The sequence below is a fragment of the Hevea brasiliensis genome, chromosome 13 (genome assembly GCF_030052815.1).
Source record: "Hevea brasiliensis isolate MT/VB/25A 57/8 chromosome 13, ASM3005281v1, whole genome shotgun sequence".
NCBI classification, from domain to species: Eukaryota; Viridiplantae; Streptophyta; class Magnoliopsida; order Malpighiales; family Euphorbiaceae; genus Hevea; species Hevea brasiliensis.
The window spans coordinates 80,891,184-80,916,012 of NC_079505.1; the positions used below are offsets into that span (position 1 = coordinate 80,891,184).

Consider the following 24,829-nt stretch of genomic DNA (forward strand, 5'->3'; position numbering starts at 1 on the left):
GCCTACAAATCTGAGTTTAGGTTGGCATGTATCTGTTCAAATCTAAAATCACAAGGACCTACAAAATGGACTCTGTATGCTAAAGCAACACAAATTTGGAATTTACTCACTTACCAATTTTTTTCCTCTTTCTAGTATCATTTCCATACTAGGATCCACCATGACCACATTGAATCATGCTAATTAAAGCCTGTGCAATCTTTCCTCATTTAAACTCAAACATTAATACATATAGCCCGGCCATGCTCTGGTTTTGGGTTTATATCGGTTCGATCCAGGTTGAGACAATTCAACGGCTGAAAATTTGTAATTTCTTTTTATCAAAAATGGCAGGTCAACCATTTTCAGTTCAGTTTAAGGTTCGGGAAAGGGAATTGAACCCCTTAAGAGGAAGTACACAAATTTAATCAGTCCAATTTCAATTCAAGTTAGATTTTAAATGGGTCCATGGCCAGGTCTAAAAACATGGATATTGCTTTATGATAATTCATTGTGCAATTCTAACGGTGAATGTAGTTGTCCATTGCTATCGATAAAGATCGACAAGAGGGCAAGTTTTTGGGTGGGGAAGTGCATTTCTCTTTCAGTAAACAGTGAACCAAGAGATTGAAACATACCCATCATTCACCACAAATTTTAGTGTTTGTTGGGCGTATAATTTTCTTCACATAAAAACAACCTACCCCACCTGTGATTGCAAAAGACACCATAAAAAAGCACCATAGATTAGACAATCAAGGAGTCAACATTTCTCCTTTCTATTAGGATTTCCTCCCCTTTTTTTTCCTTCCATTTGGGATTGAAACAGTGGCAAATTTCAGGAGTGGAACAATTCTAATGATGGGACTGTTAAGGAATGTATATGATCCATAACCAAGTTGGCTTAGCTTTATATTCAATTCTACATCCATCTCTTGCAACTCTGGTGGATCCCATAACTCTCTCATGTCCCTTTCGCTCAATAGAAACTAGGTTGGAAATCTGGTTAACACCACACTTGAGCAAACCCTATCAACTGATAAAAAGTAATAATGCGTTATAACAGCAAAATTTCTGCACGTCATCCTAATAGTGCAAGAGAGAAGTGGAAATAATTCCTTTACAAAACCAATTGAATTTGGCTCCAGACCCTTTCCCATTCAACCAAGAAAGATATATTTACTTTGAAAGGAACTGAGAAATATTAAATAGTAGAGTCAGGCAGGCATGTGAATGATGTGGTGAGGAAGCGAAGCCAGAAATACCATTAATGCATATTGGAGAAATGGGGTTGGGCATCACAATCAATCATTCAAAGATTGAAGATGATCAGCGTGTCATTTGCTAGAGAAAATTCCCCTAGTTTGATGTAACAAACTCAAGCCACAAGATCTAAGCAAATGGAATGTCTGTTAAGGGATTAGAGTTGGATTGATAACAAAATTGAAGCTGTGCACATTGATTAGATTACTTGTCAAGGACCACTTTGAATTGGCAGCCTTTAATACCTCAATGATGCGTGCTCTTTGAACCTCTGATCTGAACTCTTAACGAGTTGCAAATCCATGGATGCACAGATTTGTCAGCCCATCCCATTCGGATTTGGGTTTGATATTAACCTGGACCAAGAGTAGCCTTCGGATTATAAAAGTAAGCTGCAAGCCCAATAATTCCGAGCATCTTTCCAATAATTTCCCTCTGTATTGAAGTTGGACAGCAGTGACGACTATATTAATGCAATCAAATTTTAAAAATTAATTTTTTTTAATATAATTTTTACATAATTTAGAGATTAATTTATAATTTACCAAAAAAAAGAAAGTTATTTTCATATATTGGTTAGCTAATTTAACTGGTCTGGTGATTGTGCCGGCTTCGCTCCCAAAAAAAATCTAAAGCTACCAAATTAAAATTCTAACATTAACCCTGACAATCACTTTAAATGACCAAAAAAACACTTTTCCCGCCAATTTGTTGCGTACGGTTGGATGCATCACGCGGTCACAATAATACTACACACAGCGGATATAAACTCGCAAAACCCTAACCCTTTTGTCGCCACGCTGAAACTCTTTCTTTCTCTCTCACTTCACCGCATAAAGGAAAGGGAGAGCACAGACATTAGGGTTTTAGCATTTCCTCAATTGTTAGGGCTTGGATCACCCGGTCAGGGCTGTTGTATAAAGAAAGAGAGGGAAAATGGTTGCAGACAAGGGGAAGAAGATGAAGGTAGCAGAGAAAGGGGAGGAGGACGACGACAATTACCAAATCGACGAAGCGCTTGTCCTTTCAATCGAAAGGCTCCAGGAGATCCAGGACGATCTCGAAAAGGTATATTTTTATATTTATCCGTGGGTTTTATTTGTACAAGCATTTATTTTTGGTGGTCTTATGGCTCCTTGTTTTTTTTTTTTTTTTTTTTTTTTTTTGGGTTTAGTGTTAATAGCTAAAGCAGAATTCTGACAAAAGTTGAAGAAGGGGCACTAGGGTGGAATTTTATTTGAATTTGGATTAAAAGTGCTATTGGTATTTTGGCAAGTGTTGGAATAATTCAACTGTTGTTTATTGTTACGGGTTGATGAAATTGGACCTTTCCTTTTGGTTGATTGCACTTCTAATCATTCCGGGATATATTTTTTCCCTTTCTGTTTGTGACTGAACTCCTCTTGAAACTGAAATGCCTGGGTATGCTCATTTTTGATAGTCAAATAACTTAACTTTAAATAGCTATTCAATTAGATGCTCTTGGACCTTATTCCAGTAGTTTTAGGCAACATAAAATTTAGATAGGAGATGAAGAGAGGGCTTTTTTATTAGTATCATTTGGCATTCCTTGATTTTTGATACAAGTTAATAGTTTTTTCAGTGTTTATTTCTCATGTACTTGTGTTTCTTTTCTTTTAACACTTTGTAAGCTTTTTACCACACCCGGTATGTAGCTATCCATCATAGGCAGCATTAAATGTACTTGTGCCTTGAGGACTTGGATGTGCGAGTGTGTGAATAATAGAATTTCTCACAAGCTCTACATGTGTTGTTTCTGCATGTTTCCAGATCAATGAAGAGGCAAGTGATAAGGTCTTGGAAGTAGAGCAGAAGTATAACGAGATACGCAAGCCAGTCTATGATAAGCGGAATGAGATCATCAAAACCATTCCTGACTTTTGGTTAACTGCTGTTAGTGATGCATCTTCGGCTGTTTATTTAACACAATATCAAATTAATGAATTATTTTATCAAATTGACTTGTTCATGGTTTTTGTGCAGTTTTTAAGTCATCCTGTTCTTCATACACTTCTAAATGAAGAGGATCAAAAGGTTTAGGTTTTATTCCTATATGCACTGAAGATTAGCTTGTGCACTTATTTTATATTTTGAACTTAATTTTCCCTCCTAATTATTATTATGTGAACTTCTATGACTCATCTTTCTCCCCTTCCTCCTTGCTTTTTTTTTTTTTTGAGAAATTAAAGACTGATTTAAGCTTCAGTTATTGCTCAATTAAATCCTTTAAGCTGGCTGCTTAGCTTTATGGTAATTTTGTTTTACTTTGCCTTTTTTCTTGATAGATATTCAAATATATAATCTCCTTGGAGGTGGAGGACTTTAAAGACGTTAAATCTGGTTACTCCATAACATTTGTGAGTTTGTTCTTTTTATCTCATATTTTCCTTCCTAGTTTTGTGAACAACTGATTTTACTTTCTTTCTGTTACACTAAGGCTTGTAGATAAAATTGTGGGTTTCAATAAATTGGTGAATGATTATCTTGTGATTTTGAGGCTTTTTTTCCTCTTTCTCCATTGTAGAACTTTCAACCCAACCCATATTTTGAGGATACAAAGCTTACAAAAACTTTCACTTTCCTTGGTGAAGGAACAACAGAAATTACTGCTACACTGATTAAGTGGAAACAGGGCATGGTAATTGTTTTATGTCTTCATACTGTTGGCACCTCTGAATTGTTTTTTTTTCGGGTTTTCTATTTACTTTCATTTCTAAAATGTGAAGGAAATGCCGAATGGAGTGAATGAGAAGAAAGGGAACAAAAGACCTTTTATTGATGAAGGGTTAGTTCTTTTTATCACTTATTGTCCTTTCCCCTCATTTTTTTAGGGAGAAAAAAAAAAGAAAAGAAATGAGAGGAGGGCTTGACTGGAAAATAATATATGAAATCTTAGAAAGTCGAATCTCTGTGTGTGCGTGTAAGCAGTAAATATATATGCAAATGTCTTATGCTGCATCTTATTCTACTTGCCAATTTGAAGAACTTAAAGTCAATCGAATACTTCTCTCCCCCCCCCCCCCAACACCCTTTTTTTTCTCTCTCTCTCTCTCTCTCTCTCTCTCTCTCTCTCTTTCTGTAGTATGCTTGTGCAGCAATAATTTAATGACTAATTATTTCAATATTTACCAACCTTTAGCATCTTCCTCCCCCCTCCCAATGTCAAGTGGAATGGAACATTAAGGAAGATGCTCGAGTAGGCATACTTATATCTTAGAACTCTTTTTCCTTTTGCTGTTATCTGCCTTTTTTTTTTTTCCTTTTCTTTTCTTTGTTGGGAAAGGGGAGGCCATTGGATGGTCCAACTGTGTCTCTTGAATTGAGGTATAATTTTGAGAGACAGTTTAGTTGTATAAGGATTTGGAATTTATTATGGCAGACATTTCTTAACCTTCATTTCTACCTATTTCTACCTCTTTTATTGTTATTTTCTCTTTGTATGTTATGCATTAACTATTTATTTTCTGGCTTTCATCCTTTCCACCTTGTGATGTTTAAATATTACCTAACATGGTGTTGAATAGTGTTTAATTTGAGTTTGATTCACACTTATGTTTTTGTCTTTGTTGTCACATGCAAATTTACCTCCTTGATTTTAGCTTCTTCGGTTGGTTTAGTAGTCCTGTGCGGAAAGAGACGGTGGAAAATTATCAGGATGAGGTATGTTGTCTGTCTGTGAACGTTGTATTTACATCTTTATCATTGTAAATGTTTTCTTCTTTATGTTCTTCATTATTGAAGCTATTCAAAACTCACTTGAAAAAAAATCTGCAGATTGCAGATGTTATCAAAGAAGATTTATGGCCCAATCCACTCTCTTATTTCAACACTGTAATTTATTTCTCCTTTGTTGCTTCTCTCTATTTTTCATTTATGGTAAATAACTTGAAAACACTGTTCATTTCCCTTCTTCCACTATGTAGGATCCTGATGATGAGGAGTTTGAAGGGGATGAAGCTGATGAAGGGGTAAATGCTTTGCATTAATTCAATCTACAAATATCATTATATGTCCTTAGTATTTTATTCCATCTTTAGTTCTGGGATCCTTTCATACTGATTTTCAATGAACGGAAATGGTTATTGTGCTATGCTATTAGTTGCTAAGTTGTCATTGCTTGGCATGTTCATTTGATAATTGGCTATATGGTACAGCAGGGTTATAAATTTGAGATCTTAATAGTGATGCAAAATTGAGGGAAAATGCTTGTTATTGGAATTATGAATTGAATAAATTGTAAAGTTCATCTGTAAGAAATGGTAAAATAGAATTGATTTCTGGATTTATCATTGATGCGTATGCCTTTCCTTGAAGCATGACATATTTAGATCATTTAGGCTTAGGCTATTTGTTTCTGTTTACCAGTGGCATAACTCACTCAAATGCTTCTTTTTTTTTTCTTTTCTTTTTTTTAAATCACACTCAAAATGTTTCTTGGTTTACAAAAACTTTGCATGCTTTCTTTTGTTTGATAAGTTTTTAGGATGTCCCATCTGACATTGACTCCAACAGATAACAAGGAAGGTAAACTACTCTCTAAGCCATATTAGTGATTTTTCTCGTATTATCAGTAGGTGAAGCAATTAATACATGCGCTACTCCCTAATACATTTCAAAGGGCAGTCTGGTTTGAGCTTTCATCAATGCTTATTGTGATTATGAAAGACTTTGTACAAACCTCTTTTCACTTAAAAAGGATGCTGAATAATTTCCAATATTGCAGTAGTTGCCTCATTATATTGAGCTTGAGGATATATCAAATCATTTGTTAATACAAAAGCTGGTTTTAGCAAACTTCTTTTGCATGACACTGCAAAAAGATTGATTTTGTAGTGTTGGAAAGTGGCAACACTTAGGTTGTGAATATTGAGTCTTACCATATTAGGTTGATATACTATCTTTAGATGAAGCGATGTGCGTGCCAGTAGTATGTGAAACAGATGCTAATGTAATCCACGGCATTAGGAATGGTAATGAAGATCTATGGAGGCCTTGTGAAAGTATTATTTTATGTGCCCCATCTGTTTTTTTTTCTTTTTTTTTTTTCATATGTGATGACTCTGCCGTTGAATTTTTTTTCTCTTTTGGGGAGGCGGCTTGGAGGGTTGGGGGGGGGGGGTGGTGTGGTGGTGTAGGGAGTACATGAGCAAAATTGGTTTGGGACTTAGATTAGTTGTAAGTTTAATGATTGGTTGTGAAGTTAAACTTTGAGAACAAGACGATGGAGGATTATAGCAACTACAGGTAGTTATATGGTTTTGTTTCTTGATGCTATGGGAAGCAGATCTTGTTAGGTAATGTTTCATGAATCAAAAAGGCTCACACAATGCTATCTTGATAAAATTCTCATAAATAGGCATATATACTTTGTTGCATTTCTGGAAGAACGTAGTCAAAATTCTTTGGGATTGGAAATGGCATTTATTAGAATAAAATTAAGGCATGTGTATTCTAATTTTGTACCAATGCGTGTAATTTACTTGTTTATTTGGCTAATAGAAAGTTGTTTGAGATGAAATTAGGTCTGCAATATACTTGAGATTGATTAATTGAAATTTTGAGCAGGTTGCTCTGAATCATGTGTGCTATTTTCTTTAAACATTATGTTCCGATCAGGTGTTACATTTTCTTTAGTCAGTTGGTTCGTCAAAATTCCTGTAGAATGATTTCCATTTCTCAATTTGGAGCACAATGCCATGAATAATGGATCAAGTCTATAGAGATTGAATTTTAACAGACAGTTATGATTATGAAAGTTAAAGGTATTCTGCCAGAAATGAGATTAATAGAGGGGCAAAATATTAGCAGTCTTGCCTGTTTATGTTTTATTCTTGATTGGAGGTTATAGTTGTACTTGAGCACTTAGTCCTGCTTCTGATGTTTGGAGTTGTGTACGAGTTTGATATAATTGTTGTTCTTCAGAATAGGTAGCACCATTTGATTACAATAAATTTTTTTAGGTGATGTGATGCGATGCTACCACATCATTTGGCTTTCCAAATCAACTACCAAAACTTGTTTGAAATGTGATTTGGAAACAGAAATTCGGTTGTAATAATGATGCTGTCAGTAAGTCGGTTCAATTATCGTTGTAGCTTTAGTAATATTTTTTGCTTGAAGTCTATGAAATTGGGTTTTAAGTAACTCAATTCTTACACATCCTAAACATTGAGAAGTGCTTAATGAGGTTATCGCACACCACTTCAGTTAGCCTATTATTATATTTAGATGTATGAGCTCCAGTGCAATTTTGTTGATTGAGCAAATAGTACATGTGAAAAGCAATTTGACTGATGCCCGCTTTTAACATAACAGACGTGTGCCAAGTAATAAAAAAGAATTGGATAATTTGGCTAGTGTAATCAGAATTGTAAAACCTGGCTAAAAGCCAAGGAAAATGTAGCAAGACTGATTTCTTATTTGAGAATTTTATCTGATGTCAGGTTAAGAATTGTGATGACTCTGAAGAGGATGACGATGAGCAAGAAGACGACGAAGATGATGATGCTGGTAATTGAATACTGTTCTTATCTGTTGTCGGTTCACTTTTTGAGTAACAGCTTGTGTAAATTGGTCTTTGAGGGTTGCGAACATCAACAGCTGATAGGGATGGTTATCAATCTTAATCTTAACCTTTTATCATGGCTTTATCTACTATGTAGGTATCTGACTGGTACCATGTTCAGTAGGTGGTTTTCTGACGATTTTTCTTATCCAGTCAAGGCCATTCGTTCTGTTCTACTGTGGTTTCCTCCCTGATATGCAGTTTTCTAGATAATTATGGTATGATGTCCTTTTTATATCTTACATCTCTTTCAATCCTTGATCAAAGAAAAAGTAGAATCGTACCTTATGGTGTAAAGTTGTTGGGTTAAGCCTCTTATATGCATTCAATTTACTAACAAACAAATGACCTATGCTGTTATCAGTTTAAGCTTATCAGGTTCTTTAGCTGTGGACTTGTTCAAAAAGTACTTTGTGTGTTGGAATCCATTTTTGTTCTTCGAGATCTCATTGGGGCAAGTTTTAATATTTTAGTTTCGATTAATTTTGAAGTAATAATAAAATTGATATCCAAACCTATAATAAATGGCAACTTCACTAGAAATTTATACTAGTCCATTACTTAAGTTTGGATAATTAAATATTAAAATAATTTAAATAATTACTGAAATATATATATATATATATATATATATATATATATATATATATATATATTGAAAATGATATATGTTCATATAACGTAAAAAAATATATATATATATATATTAGGAGTCATGGCGCTAGGTACGGGAATCTGCAAGAGACGGTGAGCGTTTCTCAATTAGTATATTTGAGATTGGTTTCTTTATGAGTGCATCATTTGTTAAGGTTTATAAAATATGTTTCTTTTTTTATTAATTTTTTATAAAAAATTATTAATATTATATGGAAATATGTTATATTACGGTACAATATTATATAAAAAATATTTTTATGTTATCAATATAAAATTATTAATAATAAATAAATATATTTTATGCATAATGTAATGATGTGAATTGTATTTTTTTATAATTTAGAAATTAAAATAGCAAAATTAATTGTAGCACCACTCATTCTATGTGGAAAACTTAATTTAATCCTTGGACTTATGGCAATCGTTCTATGTGTCGGCTCTTTTCCCCAATCTTGAGCACACAAATGTGTCCCACCGCATATAGTATTAATAAAATGAAAATTTTTTAAATAGAATTATTAGTCAATTAAATTAAATTAATTTTATGTTATAATATGAAATAATTTAATTAGTTTAATCTATAATTAACGTGATAGAGTATATGTCGCTCTTTGTCATTGTAGTTATATATAATTTATGTTGAGATTGATGACGGCACTCATTCACATGACCTAAATTTGTCATCTAGTTTATTCAAAATATGCCGAGGTCCAAATTGGGATCTACATTACCTAACCACATTGTTATAATCTGTGAAGCTGCTACATATATTGCTCAAGCAAGCAGAGCTAAAACTTGAAATGGACAAGTCAAGCATTCCTACTATTGATCTCTCACCTTTCTTTAGAGAGGGTGACGAAGATGGCAAGAAAAAGGCCATGGAAACTATCACCCAAGCTTGTACTGAGTATGGTTTCTTCCAAATTGAGAACCATGGCGTTCCCCTTGATTTAATGAACCAAGCCCTCGAGCTCTCCAAGAAATTTTTCGACTTTCCGGATGAGGAGAAACGCAAGTCAAGTCCTAACTCAGGTGCACCCCTTCCTGCTGGTTATAGTAGGCAGCCAGACCACTCACCAGACAAAAACGAATATGTATTGGTGTTTCCACCAGGTTCTAGCTTCAATTTCTACCCCACTAACCCTCATGGATTCAGGTTAGACTATTATTGTTGTTTTCTATGTTTATTGCCCATTAATTGAAATCGAGGTCGATAATTATTTAACTGCTATCGTATTTGAAATCTTGCTAGGGATGTGCTGGAAGAGATCTTCTCTTACTTGGTCAAGACAGGCTTTCTCATTGAAAGCATTTTAAATGTGTGTCTGGGTCTCTCTCCCAACTTCCTTAAAGAATTCAACCATGATAGGAGCTGGGATTTCATGGCAGCTCTGCGTTATTTTCCAGCAACCGAAAATGAAAACAATGGAATAACAGAACATGAAGATGGAAACTGTTTCACTTTTGTGTTCCAGGATGAAGCTGGAGGATTAGAAGTTCGCAAGAATGGGGAATGGATTCCTGTAACTCCTATAAAGCATACTATAGTGGTCAATGTTAGTGATGTTGTCCAGGTAATTAAATTATCAACCAATTATTTCTGCTTGTCTCATTTATATATATATATATATTCATGGCTTGGAAACGTATGGACAAGGTGTTGAGCAACAAGAAGTTCAAAAGTGCAACCCACAGGGTAGTGAGACCCAAAGGAAAAAGCAGATACTCGTATGCATTCTTCTACAACTTGCATGGAGACAAATGGGTTGAACCATTGCCTCGGTTTACTAAAGAGATTGGAGAGGCACCCAAGTACAGAGGTTTCTTTTTCAAGGAGTATCAGGAGCTGAGACTGAGAAACAAGACCCATCCCCCTTCAAGACCTGAGGATGTAATCCACATTACCCATTATGCAATCAATACCTAGCGAGACATGAATGTTTTGGTTGGTTTGCACTTGAGGAGATTTTATATATATAAGCACTAAATTGCATGCATAGAGGTGGATTTCATATATATGATTTGGTCCCTAGCTCCAAATAAAACTACAAGGGACAAGCTATGAGAGAGACGGTGGCAAATAGCGTCTCCCAAAGAGCAATAAAAAGTGATGAGAATCTTAACAGTGTGTTTTTACTTTTCATGCAATGGAAAAATGCTATTTTAGGCATAATACTTAAGTTACCAACCATATAAATTTATTGATATAATTTAATTTTAAATGAAAAGAATTCTATATTAGTTTGACCCAAATTTAATGGCCGACTACTTCTGAAAAATAATCTTTGAATTACTGAAAAATCATATTCAAATAATTGTTCAGAACTGACCCAGCACATTTTCGCTATTTAGGACACTACTCTGGAAGGCCAAGAATCCAAATATGCCCAAAAGTAAAAACCTGATCATCAAGCAAACAACATGTGAAAAACGATCAACAAGTGGTAGATCATTTCAAAAAGCAAAAGCTATTGGGTATCTAAACCCTCATTTTTGTACAAGTGGGCTGGCAATCGCACACTAGGCACAACTTGTAATGGTTTCTGCATGAAACTAGCCATCCCTGAGATCCCACACAAGTCAACCTCTTCAGGCAGTACCCCTTCAGGAAGAGCCCAGCTGAAATTATGCAACAGCTGACCCAACATCGACGTAACCAAATTCATGCCCAATTGGGCAGCAGGGCACATTCGCCTTCCTGCACCAAATGGCAGCAATCGAAAATCATGACCCTTAATTTCTACATCTTTCTCCAAGAACCTTTCAGGTCTAAATTCTACTGGGTCTTGCCACACTGCTGGGTCACGTCCTATGGCCCTAACATTCACATGAACGTGAGTTCCCTTAGGAACGTCGTAGCCACCAATCTTGATATTGGAATTTGCCTTGTGAGGTAGCAGCAATGGGGCTGGAGGGTGCAACCTTAGTGCCTCCTTGACAATGCATTTCAGGTAAGGGAGTTTAGAGATATCGGATTCGGCCATTACACGGTTGAGCCCAATTACTTTGTCAAGCTCTTCTTGAGCCCTGAATTGCACCCTTGGATTCTTGACCAATTGAGCCATGGCGCATTCAACAACTATACTACTTGTCTCCAGGCCTGCAGTTGTTACGTCCCAGAGTAGTTCTTTAATGCTTTCCTCGCTAAGGCCATAAGTTTCTTGGAAACCAAGAAGTGAATCTAAAAGATGTGGCTTGGCATTAGCACCATTCTTTTTTTCAGCCCTGTAAGCCTCTATTACAGCTCGAATGAGCCTGTCTCTACGTGCCAGCTGCCTGGAAAACGTGTTATTCCGGAGCCAAAAGATCCAATTTAGCCACCAGAAGTGCTCGGCAGGGAAAAATGAGCCTGCAAGCTTCATTTCATTACCCAATGTTGCCTTAAACTCCTGTCCCAGTTCGCTTGTCACACCACCTCTAGACAAGAATCGCTTCCCTAATACTAACATTGTAACGCTGTTTGAGACTACGGGCTGCAAATACTTTCTAAGTAACAAAATCTTGCTATAATTATCAGGATTAATAGTCTCTTTAAAAATTGACTCAACCATAGCTCTGACTTCACCTTCTCTGATAGGTCTGAGAGCTTCAATACCCTTTGGGGAGAAGAGCTCGAGAGTACAAATTTTTCTCAGTTTAACGTAATGAGGACCATAATCTGCCCACAGAATGCCTTTGCCATCTTTGGACATTATACTCACAGGCTTATTTCTTGGCCTATGAGCCAATAGCTGATCCTTGTCTTTGAGCACTTCCTTGGCCAACTCGGAGGATGAGACCACAACGTTTAAGGTGGAACCAAGCCAGAGCGATATAATTTGACCATAAATTTGTGACCACTTGTCAAGACACTGGAAAATGTCTGGTTCAAGATAGGGAAGGTTTCCCAGTATGGGCCATGGAAAGGGTCCTGAAGGGAGCTTGTATTTTAGCCTGCGGTACGAATATTCGTAAGCAAGGAAGATGAATATGATGGAAATGAACAGGAGAGAAAAACTCATTTTTATCTTTTCTTGAGAAATGATAAGAAGCCCATCTTAATATAACGTGAGGAGATATGAGTTATATATCTAACAATTGAAGGATCATTGAATTTCTATGTATAACCTATACGTTTATTGAATGCACACTTGATATTATTCCATTAATTAGTTACAGCTTGCAAGAGATGAATGCAGTAATTAATTTGGAGTTAATTAATTTTTATGTAAAACAGTTGCTTTTGAAACATAATTTAATTTTAAGTGTTATTAATTTTTTTTTACCATACTTTATGTGGTTTAAAAAATTATTTATACTATAATTTATAATGACATCTAGTACTAATACATCTTTGGTTTAGAAAGAGCACAAATTTTTTTAAATTAAAATTTTCATTTATATATGAATTTTTTAATGTTAATTTTGCATGATTGAAATCTCACTCAGTTATAATTTGTAATCAGTCTCTCTGGAATTAAAAAGAAATTAAATTATTGTATAAAAATAAAATTGTTCTCACATAAAAAAAAGGAAAAGAATTGTTTAATGGAAGTTTCCACTAATTAATATAGCTGAAATGGATGTGTTGTTAATTTTTAGTTGGATTAGATGGGTAGCAAAAGTGGCAGCCTTTTTCACAGGCCATAACAAAATTAGACTCCAACCAGTTAGATGATGATGGCCCTGTACTTGTTAGTGACATCTGCTGCTTAGAGCCATGTCTTTAAACACTACATGTGCAAATTCTTTGCATTTCATTGCTACAAAAAAGTTAATAAAGAGATGCCACCAACAAGGCATACACAGAGACTGATGAAATGATTTAAAAGTTTATTTTATTTTATTTTATTTTATTTTAATTTGTCAAAAAGGATGGCAGCATTTTAAAAAGAATTACTGATGGATGGATTGGAATGATAAAAAAAGAAAAAGAAGAAATCATTCTTTTTATTGTAAAGAACCAATAAATGAGTTGTAAAAGTAGCCTTTGTCTTCAATCAAATACTAGAGCAATCAACAAATTAGGTACTCATAAAAGCATAGAAGAATTTGTGATTCCCTATGGAGCCAGTGATATTTTTTCTTTTTCTTTTTTTTATTTTTTATGTCAAAAATAAAATTCAAAAATGCTACAGAGCTCAAATTGAGCTAGCTCAAAATGACATATTAGTAATTAAATTGAAATTCATTATCATTTTACCCTTTTAATATATAAGCCATTTATGGTGACTTGTGAGCCATTTAGCTCATTTATAAGCCACTTGACTATAAAATCTCTTCATTTAATATTCACTCACCAAACAACATTTTCCAATGTCAAATTAAAATGCTAGCAATTTTTGAAACTCTAAAAATTAATGCTATGGAAAATATACAAATTTAGAGATATTGTATACTATAAGTTATTACATATAATATATTTGTTATAAGATAAGATATATTGATTTTTAATGATAAGTTATACTATAAGTTATATTTATTTTTTTTAACTTGAAATATGATATAAATTTGATATATATTAATTGAAATGAAGTAAATAGCATTTCAAAAATGAAATTAAATATTATAATAATAAATATTGATATTAAAGTAAGTATCATATTAAAATTGGTTTGAAATTTGATAGTGGTGTTAGAGTGATAATGATGGCGGTGGTTGATTAGTGTAGGTAGGGTGACAGTCAAACTAATTATATTTATATTTTTTCAGTATATAAAATATTAAAATATGATATAAATTTCACTATATATATTTTAAATTATATATACTCTATAAATACTCAAATCACCACGGTTTACAATCATCACTATTATCGTTATTTAAATCATTTATTTACAAATTATATGAATATAGATAGATATAAATATAAAAATAAATATTACTTGACATGATATACACTTTTAGCAAATAAAATTTATATTTTTGAAAAAAATGTTATATATATATATATATATATATATATATATATATATATATATATATATATATATATATATATATACAAACACACACATTAGAGCTTGTATAATATATATATTTCATGCAATAAAATATTGGATGAGGGCAAGTAGCCTGATTGGCATAGAAGCATGCATCTCAGCGTGGTTCAAGGTTTGAGCCCTCTCTATATTAGATATTATTTTTTTCCATTTATAAGCACACCTAACACAATACGTTCTTTATATATGTATATATATATATTTTCGTTGATTTGAAAAGCGAATGAGGGCTAATAGCCCAATTGCACATGCTCTCAAGCATAAGGTAGAGGGTTCAGGGTTCGAATATTTCCTTTGCCCTTTTTTTTATTTATGATTCTTTATAATTCTTTTCATTAAAAAATATAATATTAAACTGTAATAATTGGAAGTATTTTTAAACCCTAATTAACACTTTTCCTTAAAATTATAATATAACAAATGTTTAGATTTAAAATTATAAGATATATATAAATCATTTACTTATATACATCTAGTTTTATAGTATTAACATCACTTCACTACTATTAGAATAATCACTTATACAACGATCAATAGTTAAATCAGCACCACTGCTATAATCACCACGTATACAATATTACCACCATTATTATCATTAAATCATTATTTTTAATTTAAATATAGAGGGAGATAGTCAAAGATATTTAGAGAATGATAGAAATAAAATGAATTATAGATAGAGATATTAAGATTATCATATATATATAAAGATAAATAGAGGGAGAGAGAGATAAAGATGTGGAGAGAGATATATAGAAATGCATAAATCAATTTATGTTTTGATTTCAAAATCAACACATATATTGATTTATACATTTCTATATATCATATATATAAAGATAAATAGAGGAAGAGAGAGATAAAGATGTGGAGAGAAATATATAGAAATGCATAAATCAATATGTGTTGATTTATTGATTTATGCATTTCTATATATCTTTCTCCACATCTTTATCTCTCTCCCTCTATTTATTTTTATATATATAATAATCTTAATATATCTATCTATAACTCATTTTATTTCTACCATTCTCTAAATATATTTGACTATCTCCCTCTATATTTAAATTAAAAGCAATGATTTAATTATGATAATGGTAGTGTTGTCCCAAAATAGTCCAAGAGGGGGGTGAATTGGACTTTAACAATTTTTCGGCCCTTGCTTATAGCCTAATGAAAAATTGAGGCTTCGTTCAACTATGTGCTTCTCTATATAAAAAGAAAATGATATGTGCTTCAACAATGTGTTCCTAAGTTGCAACTCAATTCTCAATCAATGTTTATGGCAATATCTAACAAAGCATTCATCAACCAATTTTCTCAAGTCACTCAATATGTTCACAAATTTATCAACTCAATCTATTTAACCAACATTCAATATCATGTATATGAGGAAAAATTTAAAATTGCACAAAAGTAAAAGGTAAAGGATAGAGAGATCAAACACAAGGATTTTATAGTGGTTCGGCTTAACTAGCCTACATCCACTCTCTCAAAGAACCCTCTTTGAGTCTTCTCTCCACTATTTGCTCTTTTGAAGGCAAGAGACCAAAAGCCCTTTACAATTTCTCAACACCAAGCTTTTACACCAAGGTAGCTTGAAACCTTCTCAAGTGCAATCACAAGCACTAACTCTCCCAAGCTTCAATAGGTGCTTGTACAACCTCTCTTGAATGTAATTCAATGTTTCAACACTCACTCTTACACAATACAAATCAAACTATAAAGAAGAGATAAGTTGATTTGCCAATGGTAGCTCAAAATCTTTAAAGCTCTTGAATGAAAGCAATAAATGAAAAATCAATGTTGGAGTTCAAATGTAAGCTTTCATTAAGTGTAAATGAAGTGAAGAATGTGTATTTATAGTCCCAAATCATTTTAGACCGTTTGAAACCCTTTTGGAACGTTATACACACTGCCCAAGACAAAATAGCCGTTATTTTGTCCTTTTGTGCGAAGTTGAGCAGCTCTGATAAATTAGCAAACTAATAAAATTTTAGGAGCAGTCAGTAAACTGGTTAGTAAACTAACGTTTTTAGCAAACTCATTAGCAAACTAAAAAATTTAGCAAACCAGTTAGCAAACTAAGTCAACAGCTGCATGTCTCAACTTGCAATGCAAAATGATTTAGACCTTTAAAAAATGTTTCAATAGTTGTGTTCAAGGTCATGATGAGAAAAAGTAATCAGAAAATAAATTTTCATTTTTGAGCTCCATATGACTAAATTCTCATCCATTCTTTTTCACAAAAAGACCTAAGACTCTAACACTATGCTTTTCATACCTTTGCTTTGAGTCTTGATTTCCATAGCCTTTTTCTCATTTTGGATTTGTCGTGAAATACCTTTGAGTATCCTTTCTCCTTAGATACAACTTCAAAGGTTCTTTATGCATAAGACAAAGAATCTACACATCACTTTAAGGTTAGGTTAGATAGATTCTCTTTGAGTTTTGTTATCATCAAAATCAATGCTCATTTTGAGCTACACGGGGTCAACAATCTCCCCCTTTTTGATGATGACAAAACTCAACTGAATCAACAGTCAAAAATAAAAGTGTGTGAGAATTTATGTGAGTATGTAAATCCAAGTATAGTATACCGAAAAAGCTCCCCCTAAATATATGCACACAATATCCAAGAAATCCATTTTCTGTACATAAGCTCCCCCTGAAATTATGCTATCAAACATATTCACACTTCACAAGTATCAATCACAAGTATAAGCATATATCCAGCAACACAAGTATCATCACATATATATATCTCACAAACATCAACACACATTCACATATCATCACCATTCTCCTGAAGGAACGGAAGCGTGAAAAACACAAGATTATACCATTGAATTCAAAAATTTTCACCTAGGGTCACATGCACCATGCAAGATTTATTTTTATCTATTTGATTTCAATGATAAACAACATATTAAAACTCTTTTAATATGTTTTTGGATCTGTATTTGCCATTTAAGATTTTAAAATTAATCAGATTAATTTTAGAACCCTAGATTAAATCAAGAACGATTACACTAACCTCTTGATGTGCTGCAGCGTGTCTGCGCCTTTGAGATTCGTCTTGAGGACACGGATGTTGTCCCTCTAGCTTGTCCACACCAAGAACACCTATGGCAGCCATTAAACAGCTTCTAAAGCCTTTTCTATTAATTAGAAATTCAAGTTCTGCCTTTTAAGAGATTAGAGATGCAAACAGAACACTAGAAACAATTTCTAGTGTTCTTAATTCAAGAGATTGATGGCTAATCTCTTTGAATTGATGAGAGATGAAGAGAAATAGCTGGAGAGGCTCAAAGTGGCGTGACATATGAGAGGAGAGGCTGCTGGTTATATTTTCTTTTCATAACCACACTTAAATAGCTAGGTTAACACATTAAACCCTAGCCACATGTCACCTTTTGATTAGCTCTAGGTTTAAGTGACCCAATCACATTGTGCCAAGTGTCAAACCTATATTTAATCTTGATTTTAATCATCTTACATGATTAAAAAAATTTGGCAAGCTTATGTGTTATGCCATGTGTCACCATCTCATGGTGCCACGTGTCACAATCGTGAAATGACCAAAATGCCTCGTGTCTTAATTTTGAGTTCTGAACCCAAAATAATTATTTTCTTCTTCTAATTAATTTATATCAAATATAAATTAATTAATTAATCTCTATTAATTAATTTCTCATCAATTAAATTCATATTTAAACACTTTAAATATAAATTTAATTTATACTACACATCCAATAATCTAGATTTGGTTTCAAGTCATGCTAGAGACTTTGCAATTTAATTGCAAACCAAATCTATTTAATTAATCAATTAAACTCTTTAATTAATTAATTAAATCATATTTAAATAGGTGATAACTTGTGTATGTGTGTGACTTAATAGGCTCATCACTAATAGGCAATGAGACATGAGATCAACTCTTAATATCATCGAACTCTTTCTTACCATAAATGATTTCTCTAAATCATTTTATGAACCTCATAGACCATGGTTAACACCTAGCATAGCATGCCATGGCCACCCAATTAGTAATAAGGTTTACCTTAAATGAACCTATAATCATATGTTACCATGCACTAGAATCTCTCTCTTACAAAATCCCAACTCAAGCCGAGTCATGGTTTATGTCAAACTCCATTTGCTATGAATATTATGTTCTCTTTTAATTCCAGTTCTTGATTAAAAGATTTTTCTCATCGTAAACTCTTTTCGAATAAATCTATCTGTCTGGCCAGAACTTAAAACATCAAGAACAATTAAATGAACATAGGATTTTAACTCTATTTACTTAGAGGAACAGATTCCATCTTGATCAACACCTACCTCCATATATAACTAGCAGGAGCCAACACATGCCCATATACCCATACATAGTACAAGTATGAAAGCAGTATCAAACTCAAACTACCTATATACAAGATAACTGTGCTATCTCAGGTCTAAAGATTATATGCACTGATATGATTTATGACAAAACATTGACAAGAGTAAACTCCATGTGCTTGTCATAAGTGTCACTGTTCGGCCTACTTATCATTTATAAGTGCCTATCAAGTTTGTTATATGGCATGAGACTCACCATTCCATCTTATTTATATCTCATATAAATAACTTGGGAACAAACATGAATACAATCTTTCTGGATAAGTCATGTCCTTATTATGAAGTATCCTCGATTGTGAACCTATTTATGATACTTTGTGCTAGAAATATTGTCACTCATATTCTTAACAACTTAAGAATAATATTTCTAACAAAATATCAATGGACCTTTTCTATTACACATAAATATATTATGTAAACGGAAAAGTGGAAATGCCTTTTATTATTAAAAATATGTACAAGATACATACTAAATGATATGCTCTAGGGCATACTACTAACAATCTCCCACTAGCACTAGAGCCATTCATTACAATATCTTAGACCTATCTTCTCAAGATGTCGGTCTAACTGAGTCTGTGACATAGCCTTAGTGAATGGATCAGCTGGATTTTCAGCTGATGCTATTTTCTGCATGGCTATATCGCCTTGCCCAACTATATCCCTGATAATATGGTAGTGCCTTTCTATGTGTTTGGATTTTGGGTGAGACCTTAGTTCCTTAGCCTGCATGACTGCTCCATTGTTGTCACAGTGTAGTGTAATGGAATCTGACTCAATGGAAGGAATTAATGTAAGTTCTGTCATGAACTTATTTATCCAAACAGCTTCCTTTGCAAGATCTCGATGCAAAGAATATACTCACCTCGATGAGTGGAATCTGCAATCGTGCTCTGTTTGGAACTCTTCCAACTGACTGCACCTCCATTACAAATGAACACATATCCAGAGGTAGACTTTCTATCATCGATATCTGATTGGAAATCAGAATCAGTATAACCATCCAATTGCAAGTCTCCACCTCCATAAATCAAGAATAAATCCTTAGTTCTTCTCAAGTACTTAAGGATATTCTTGATGACTATCGATGTTCCAAACTGATTGGATTGATACCGCTAGTCAAACTAACGATATGCGATATCCGCCTAGTACACAACAGTGCGTACATTAAACTTCCAATAGCCGAAGCTTATGGAATCCTAGCCATCTTATCTCTTTCTTCAGGTGTCTTTGGAGACATCTCTTTAGAAAGGTGGATACCATGTCTCACTGGTAACAATCCTCTCTTGGAATCAAGCATGTTAAACCTCTTTAACACCTTTTCCAAGTATAGACTTTGGGATAAACCAATTATTCTTTCCGCTCTATCTCTATAGATGCGAATCCCAAGAATATAGGTTGCCTCCCCTAAGTCTTTCATGGAGAATGTATTTGACAACCATACCTTTATAGTCGTTAACATACCTGTATCATTACCCATCAACAGTATGTCATCCACATATAAGACAAGGAAAGTGATAGCACTGTCACTAACCTTCTTATATACACATGGCTCATCCTCATTTTTGATAAAACCAAAGGATTTAATGGCTTCATCAAAACGGATGTTCCAACTCCTCGAAGCTTGTTTCAACCCATAAATGGATCGCTTTAGCTTGCATACCTTAGAACCATCTTGGGATTCAAAACCCTTAGGTTGTTCCATGAAAATGTTTTCTTCAATGTATCAATAGAAAAGTCGTTTGACATCCATCGCCAAATCTCATAATCATAGTATGCAGCTATTGCTAATAAAATCCTAATTGATTTAAGCATGGCAACAAAGTAGAAAGTCTCCTCATAGTCTATTCCTTGCCTTTGGCGAAACCCTTTCGCTACTAGCCTTGCCTTATAGGTCTCTAACTTTCCATCAGAACCAATTTTCTTCTTGAAAACCCATTTGTTCCCTATAGGTACAATACCTTCAGGTGGGTCAATAAGATCCCAAACTTGATTCTTATACATGGAATCAATCTCGGATTTCATAGCATCAATCCATTTTGAAGAGTCTATATCTGATATAGCTTCTTCATAGGTAAGTGGATCATCTCCATGATCTACTTCTTCATGAGTAGACAACTCTTGTTCTTCTTCATGAAGAAAACCATATCTCACTGGTGGGTGAGATACCCTGGTTGTTCTACGAGGACCAGCTGTAGATGTTTCATCAATGGGTATAGGTTGACTAGATGGATCTATATCCATCTGATCTTTTGGTTGGTCAGAATTCTCCAATTCTAACTCTATTTGCCTTCCTTGCCTCCTTCTTGAACAAACTGTTGTTCAAGAAATGTGGCATCTCTACTTATCACAACCTTTGTGAAGTAGGCAATAAAAATAAAATAATATCCAAAACTATCTTTTGGATATCCAACAAATCGACCTCTTTACGATCCGGTCTCCAATTTATCAGTGTTCAGCTTTTTGATATAAGCTGGACAACCCCAAATTTTAACATGCTTAAGACTTGGTTTTCTTCCATGCCATATCTCATAAGGTGTGGAAGAAACTGATTTTGATGGAATCCTATTCAGAATATATAAAGCTGATTCTAATGCAAATCCCCAAAAGGAGATTGGCATATCAGTATAGCTCATCATACTACGTACCATATCCAATAGGGTACGATTTCTCCTTTCAGATACACCATTCACCGTGGCGTTCTGGAGGAGTCGGTGAGAAACAATGCCATGCTCTCTCAAGTATTCATCAAATTCAAGACTCAAATATTCACCTCCACGATCCGATCGAAGAGCTTTAATACTTTTTCTGTTTGATTTTCTACTTGATTTAAATTCCTTAAACTTTTCAAAGGATTCATGTTTGTATTTCATCAAATACAAAAACCCAAACCTTGATTTATCATCGAAAGGTAATAAAATAATGAAAGCCCTCTATCCATTTCTTTAAACGGACCACATACATCACTATGTATTAGTTCCAAAATATTTTCAGCTCTTAGCCCTTGTCCAACAAAGGGTGATCTAGTCATTTTGCCTTGAAGGCAAGATTCACAAGTTGGAGTAGGCTCAGAGCCCAATGAGGATAGAATCCCCATTTTCTCCAATTTTGCAATCCTATCTTCTGCAACATGACATAACCTTAAGTGCCAAATATATTTTGAACTTGAGTTGGTTTTCACCATGGCATTGCATTCATTTAGATTGCTCTACTCGCCGGTGGAAACACTTTCTTACTGGCAATGGAAACACTTTCCTGTTGGTAATGGAAACACTTTCCTGTTGGCAGTGGAGACACTTTCCTTTGCCTCTATCAGCTTTAGTCTTCCTTTTCTGTTTAGCTATTTTCTTGGAAGGACCAGGAATCTGAGGTTTCTTTTTCTTATTGCCTTTCTTCTTGTTGGACTTTCCAGTAAGAAGATGCAACCAAAGCTACCTCTTTTCCTTTATTGCCCGGCATATTCTTTTGGGCAATAACCAGCATGTTGAGTAATTCACTACGGTGCATTCTGTTTAGTCATATGGAAATTTGTCACAAAATTCCCAAAAGACTCGTGAAGGGATCAAGGATCAAATCCGTTTGTAGTTGGAAATCCATGTTGAAGTCAAGATGTTCCAACTGCTCAATCAGCCGAATCATCTTGTGGACATGATCCCCAACATTCTGTCCCTCAGACATCCTCATACGGAATAACTGTTTAGATATCTCATACCTAGCATTCCTGCTGTGCTCACCATACAACTCTTGTAGGTGAAGGAGGATCTCACTAGCACTCTGCATGTTCTCATGTTGCTTCAGAACTCATTACTCATGGAAGCAAGCATGTAACACTTAGCTCTCATATCATGCTCCTTCCACTTGTCCAAAGTTTCATGTTCCTCTTGTGTGGCCTCTGGAGGTAAGGGACCATGAACATTTGAATCTAGAACATATCCTATATGTTCAAGGTTCAGACAAGTTTCAAATTTCTTAGCCAATCGCATGATTAGGTCTGTCAACTCATTGTGATCAAGTATGCTTGCAAGGATATTGGATGGTGGTGGTTGTTTTGTGCTCATTTTTATCGAGAAAATTAACTGCAGATAATTACCAGATTAATGAGTAATTGTAGCAGGTAATGAACCAAAATGATTATGGTCTTTTTATCAAATTGGTCCTCCCACTAACTTAGCGAATCCTACTCTTCCAAAGTAGAAATCGGAAATCCTAGTTGGATTGATTTCTATTGGGTGATTGAATTCTTATAATTATATTGTTCATCCTCAGTACATCCATTATTGGAATTACAATAAACTATAAGTGAGCAACTCCTTGCCCATCACATCTCATGTGAGGTTCAATCCTTTACCTAGCCCCTAATGCTCAAAATCTCAGTACATCCATTATTGACTTATCTTGCATTAGTTAAGTTGATCCCATTGAGCGTAATTATGCAAATAATTTTAATGTCCTCAGGTACATCCAATATTGGCCACCAAACCATTTACATATTTACAACATCTCATGCTTAACAATTATTCTTAAGAAAATCTCTTAAATTAATTGCATCTCATGCAACTATTTAAAATTTCTTAAAATAATTGCCCCAATGGAGGGCTTATGTTATAATTACTTTAATTATAACATTTCCAACTTAATCATTTGTTTGGAAGATTTTATAGCCATCCTAATTACTATTAAGGTCTCACTTTACACATTATCCATTTAGCATGCATATATCATATAATTGCATACATTCCCATACATCTCATGCATTCATGGATAAGCAGTAAATATGGTATGATCATGGACTTTCTAAGGGATTCAATTCTGAGCCACCAAGAATTGAATCTGGGCATTCCTAGGTGCATTTCATTCATTCATTTTACAAGAGTTGCTGAAGGAGTACATAATCAACACTTGATATTGAATTCCTCCCACTGGTCCCACCAATGCTCTTGACCTCCTTGAACTTCTTGCAATCCAATATTACATAGTAATCCTTGGCATACCAAGGCGAATTTACAAGAACTTAAATAAATGAAATTACAACCCAAAAATATTACAAACTTAATAATACATGCCCAAAATAAATTAAAATAAATTAATTAATTTACAATCCCAAAGAAACATAAAAGAAATAAATCCAATCACATTGGTCTTTTATAGTCCATGATCATCCATCATGCATATCACTATTTAACAATTAAATAAAACATACATACTTAAATTAAATTGAATATCTCATATTCAACTTAAAATTCCAGATTTGAATATGATTCAAATAAATTTAAAAATTCAGATTTGAATCTCATTCAAACAAATTTAAAAATTCAGATTTGAATCACATTCAAACAACTTCAAAAATTCAGATTTGAATCACATTCAAACATTTTTTAAAAAATCAGATTTGAATCACATTCAAATATTTTTTAAAAAATCAGATCTGAATTTTATTGAATCAATTTTAAAAAATCAGATTTAAATATGATTCAAACAACTTTAAAAATTCAGATTTGAATCTCATTCAAACAAATTTAAAAATTCAGATTTGAATCACATTCAAACAACTTCAAAAATTCAGATTTGAATCACATTCAAACATTTTTTAAAAAATCAGATTTGAATCACATTCAAATATTTTTAAAAATCAGATCTGAATTTTATTGAATCAATTTTAAAAAATCAGATTTAAATATGATTCAAACAACTTTAAAAATTCAGATTTGAATCTCATTCAAACAACTTTTAAAATTCAGATTTGAATCACATTCAAACATTTTTTAAAATTCTGATTTGAATCATAATTTAATTGTGTGATTAAAACAACTAATTAAACACTTTAATTAGTCAAAGAATAGGCCTTATATCATACAACAATTGCAGAATTAAAAGCCAAACCTTGAACCACCCAAGGAACCATTGATGCCGCCACCAATGGTGGCTTCACCATGTGTGCCGCCACACCTCATGATCCAAC

The 24,829-nt window shown here is 33.7% G+C and overlaps 2 protein-coding genes across 3 annotated transcripts; one reads left to right on the top strand and one right to left on the bottom strand.

Annotated features, from left to right (window-relative positions):
* Window positions 1-2,029: 2,029 nt before the first annotated feature.
* LOC110643599 (NAP1-related protein 2) lies at window positions 2,030-10,482 on the top strand. 2 transcript variants are annotated; one of them, XM_021796057.2, is made up of 11 exons: window positions 2,030-2,310; window positions 3,034-3,156; window positions 3,247-3,297; window positions 3,549-3,620; window positions 3,788-3,901; window positions 3,990-4,048; window positions 4,863-4,923; window positions 5,038-5,094; window positions 5,187-5,231; window positions 7,707-7,773; window positions 7,926-8,272. In XM_021796057.2, exons 1-11 carry the CDS (start codon window positions 2,179-2,181, stop codon window positions 7,931-7,933), a joined length of 789 nt encoding a protein of 262 aa, XP_021651749.2. In that variant the 5' UTR covers window positions 2,030-2,178; the 3' UTR covers window positions 7,934-8,272. The 2 variants fall into 2 exon arrangements, with proteins under 2 accessions (XP_021651749.2, XP_021651748.2); XM_021796056.2 differs by lacking the exons at window positions 2,030-2,310; window positions 3,034-3,156; window positions 3,247-3,297; ... (4 more) ...; window positions 5,038-5,094; window positions 5,187-5,231 and adding exons at window positions 9,244-9,641; window positions 9,738-10,059; window positions 10,143-10,482 and having other exon boundaries at window positions 7,747-7,773; window positions 7,926-8,046.
* Window positions 10,483-10,851: 369 nt separating this feature from the next.
* Window positions 10,852-12,534, bottom strand: LOC110643607 (cytochrome P450 98A2-like). The gene has a single exon (XM_058131640.1). It carries the CDS (start codon window positions 12,484-12,486, stop codon window positions 10,954-10,956), a length of 1,533 nt encoding a protein of 510 aa, XP_057987623.1. The 5' UTR covers window positions 12,487-12,534; the 3' UTR covers window positions 10,852-10,953.
* Between the last annotated feature and the right edge of the window lie 12,295 nt (window positions 12,535-24,829).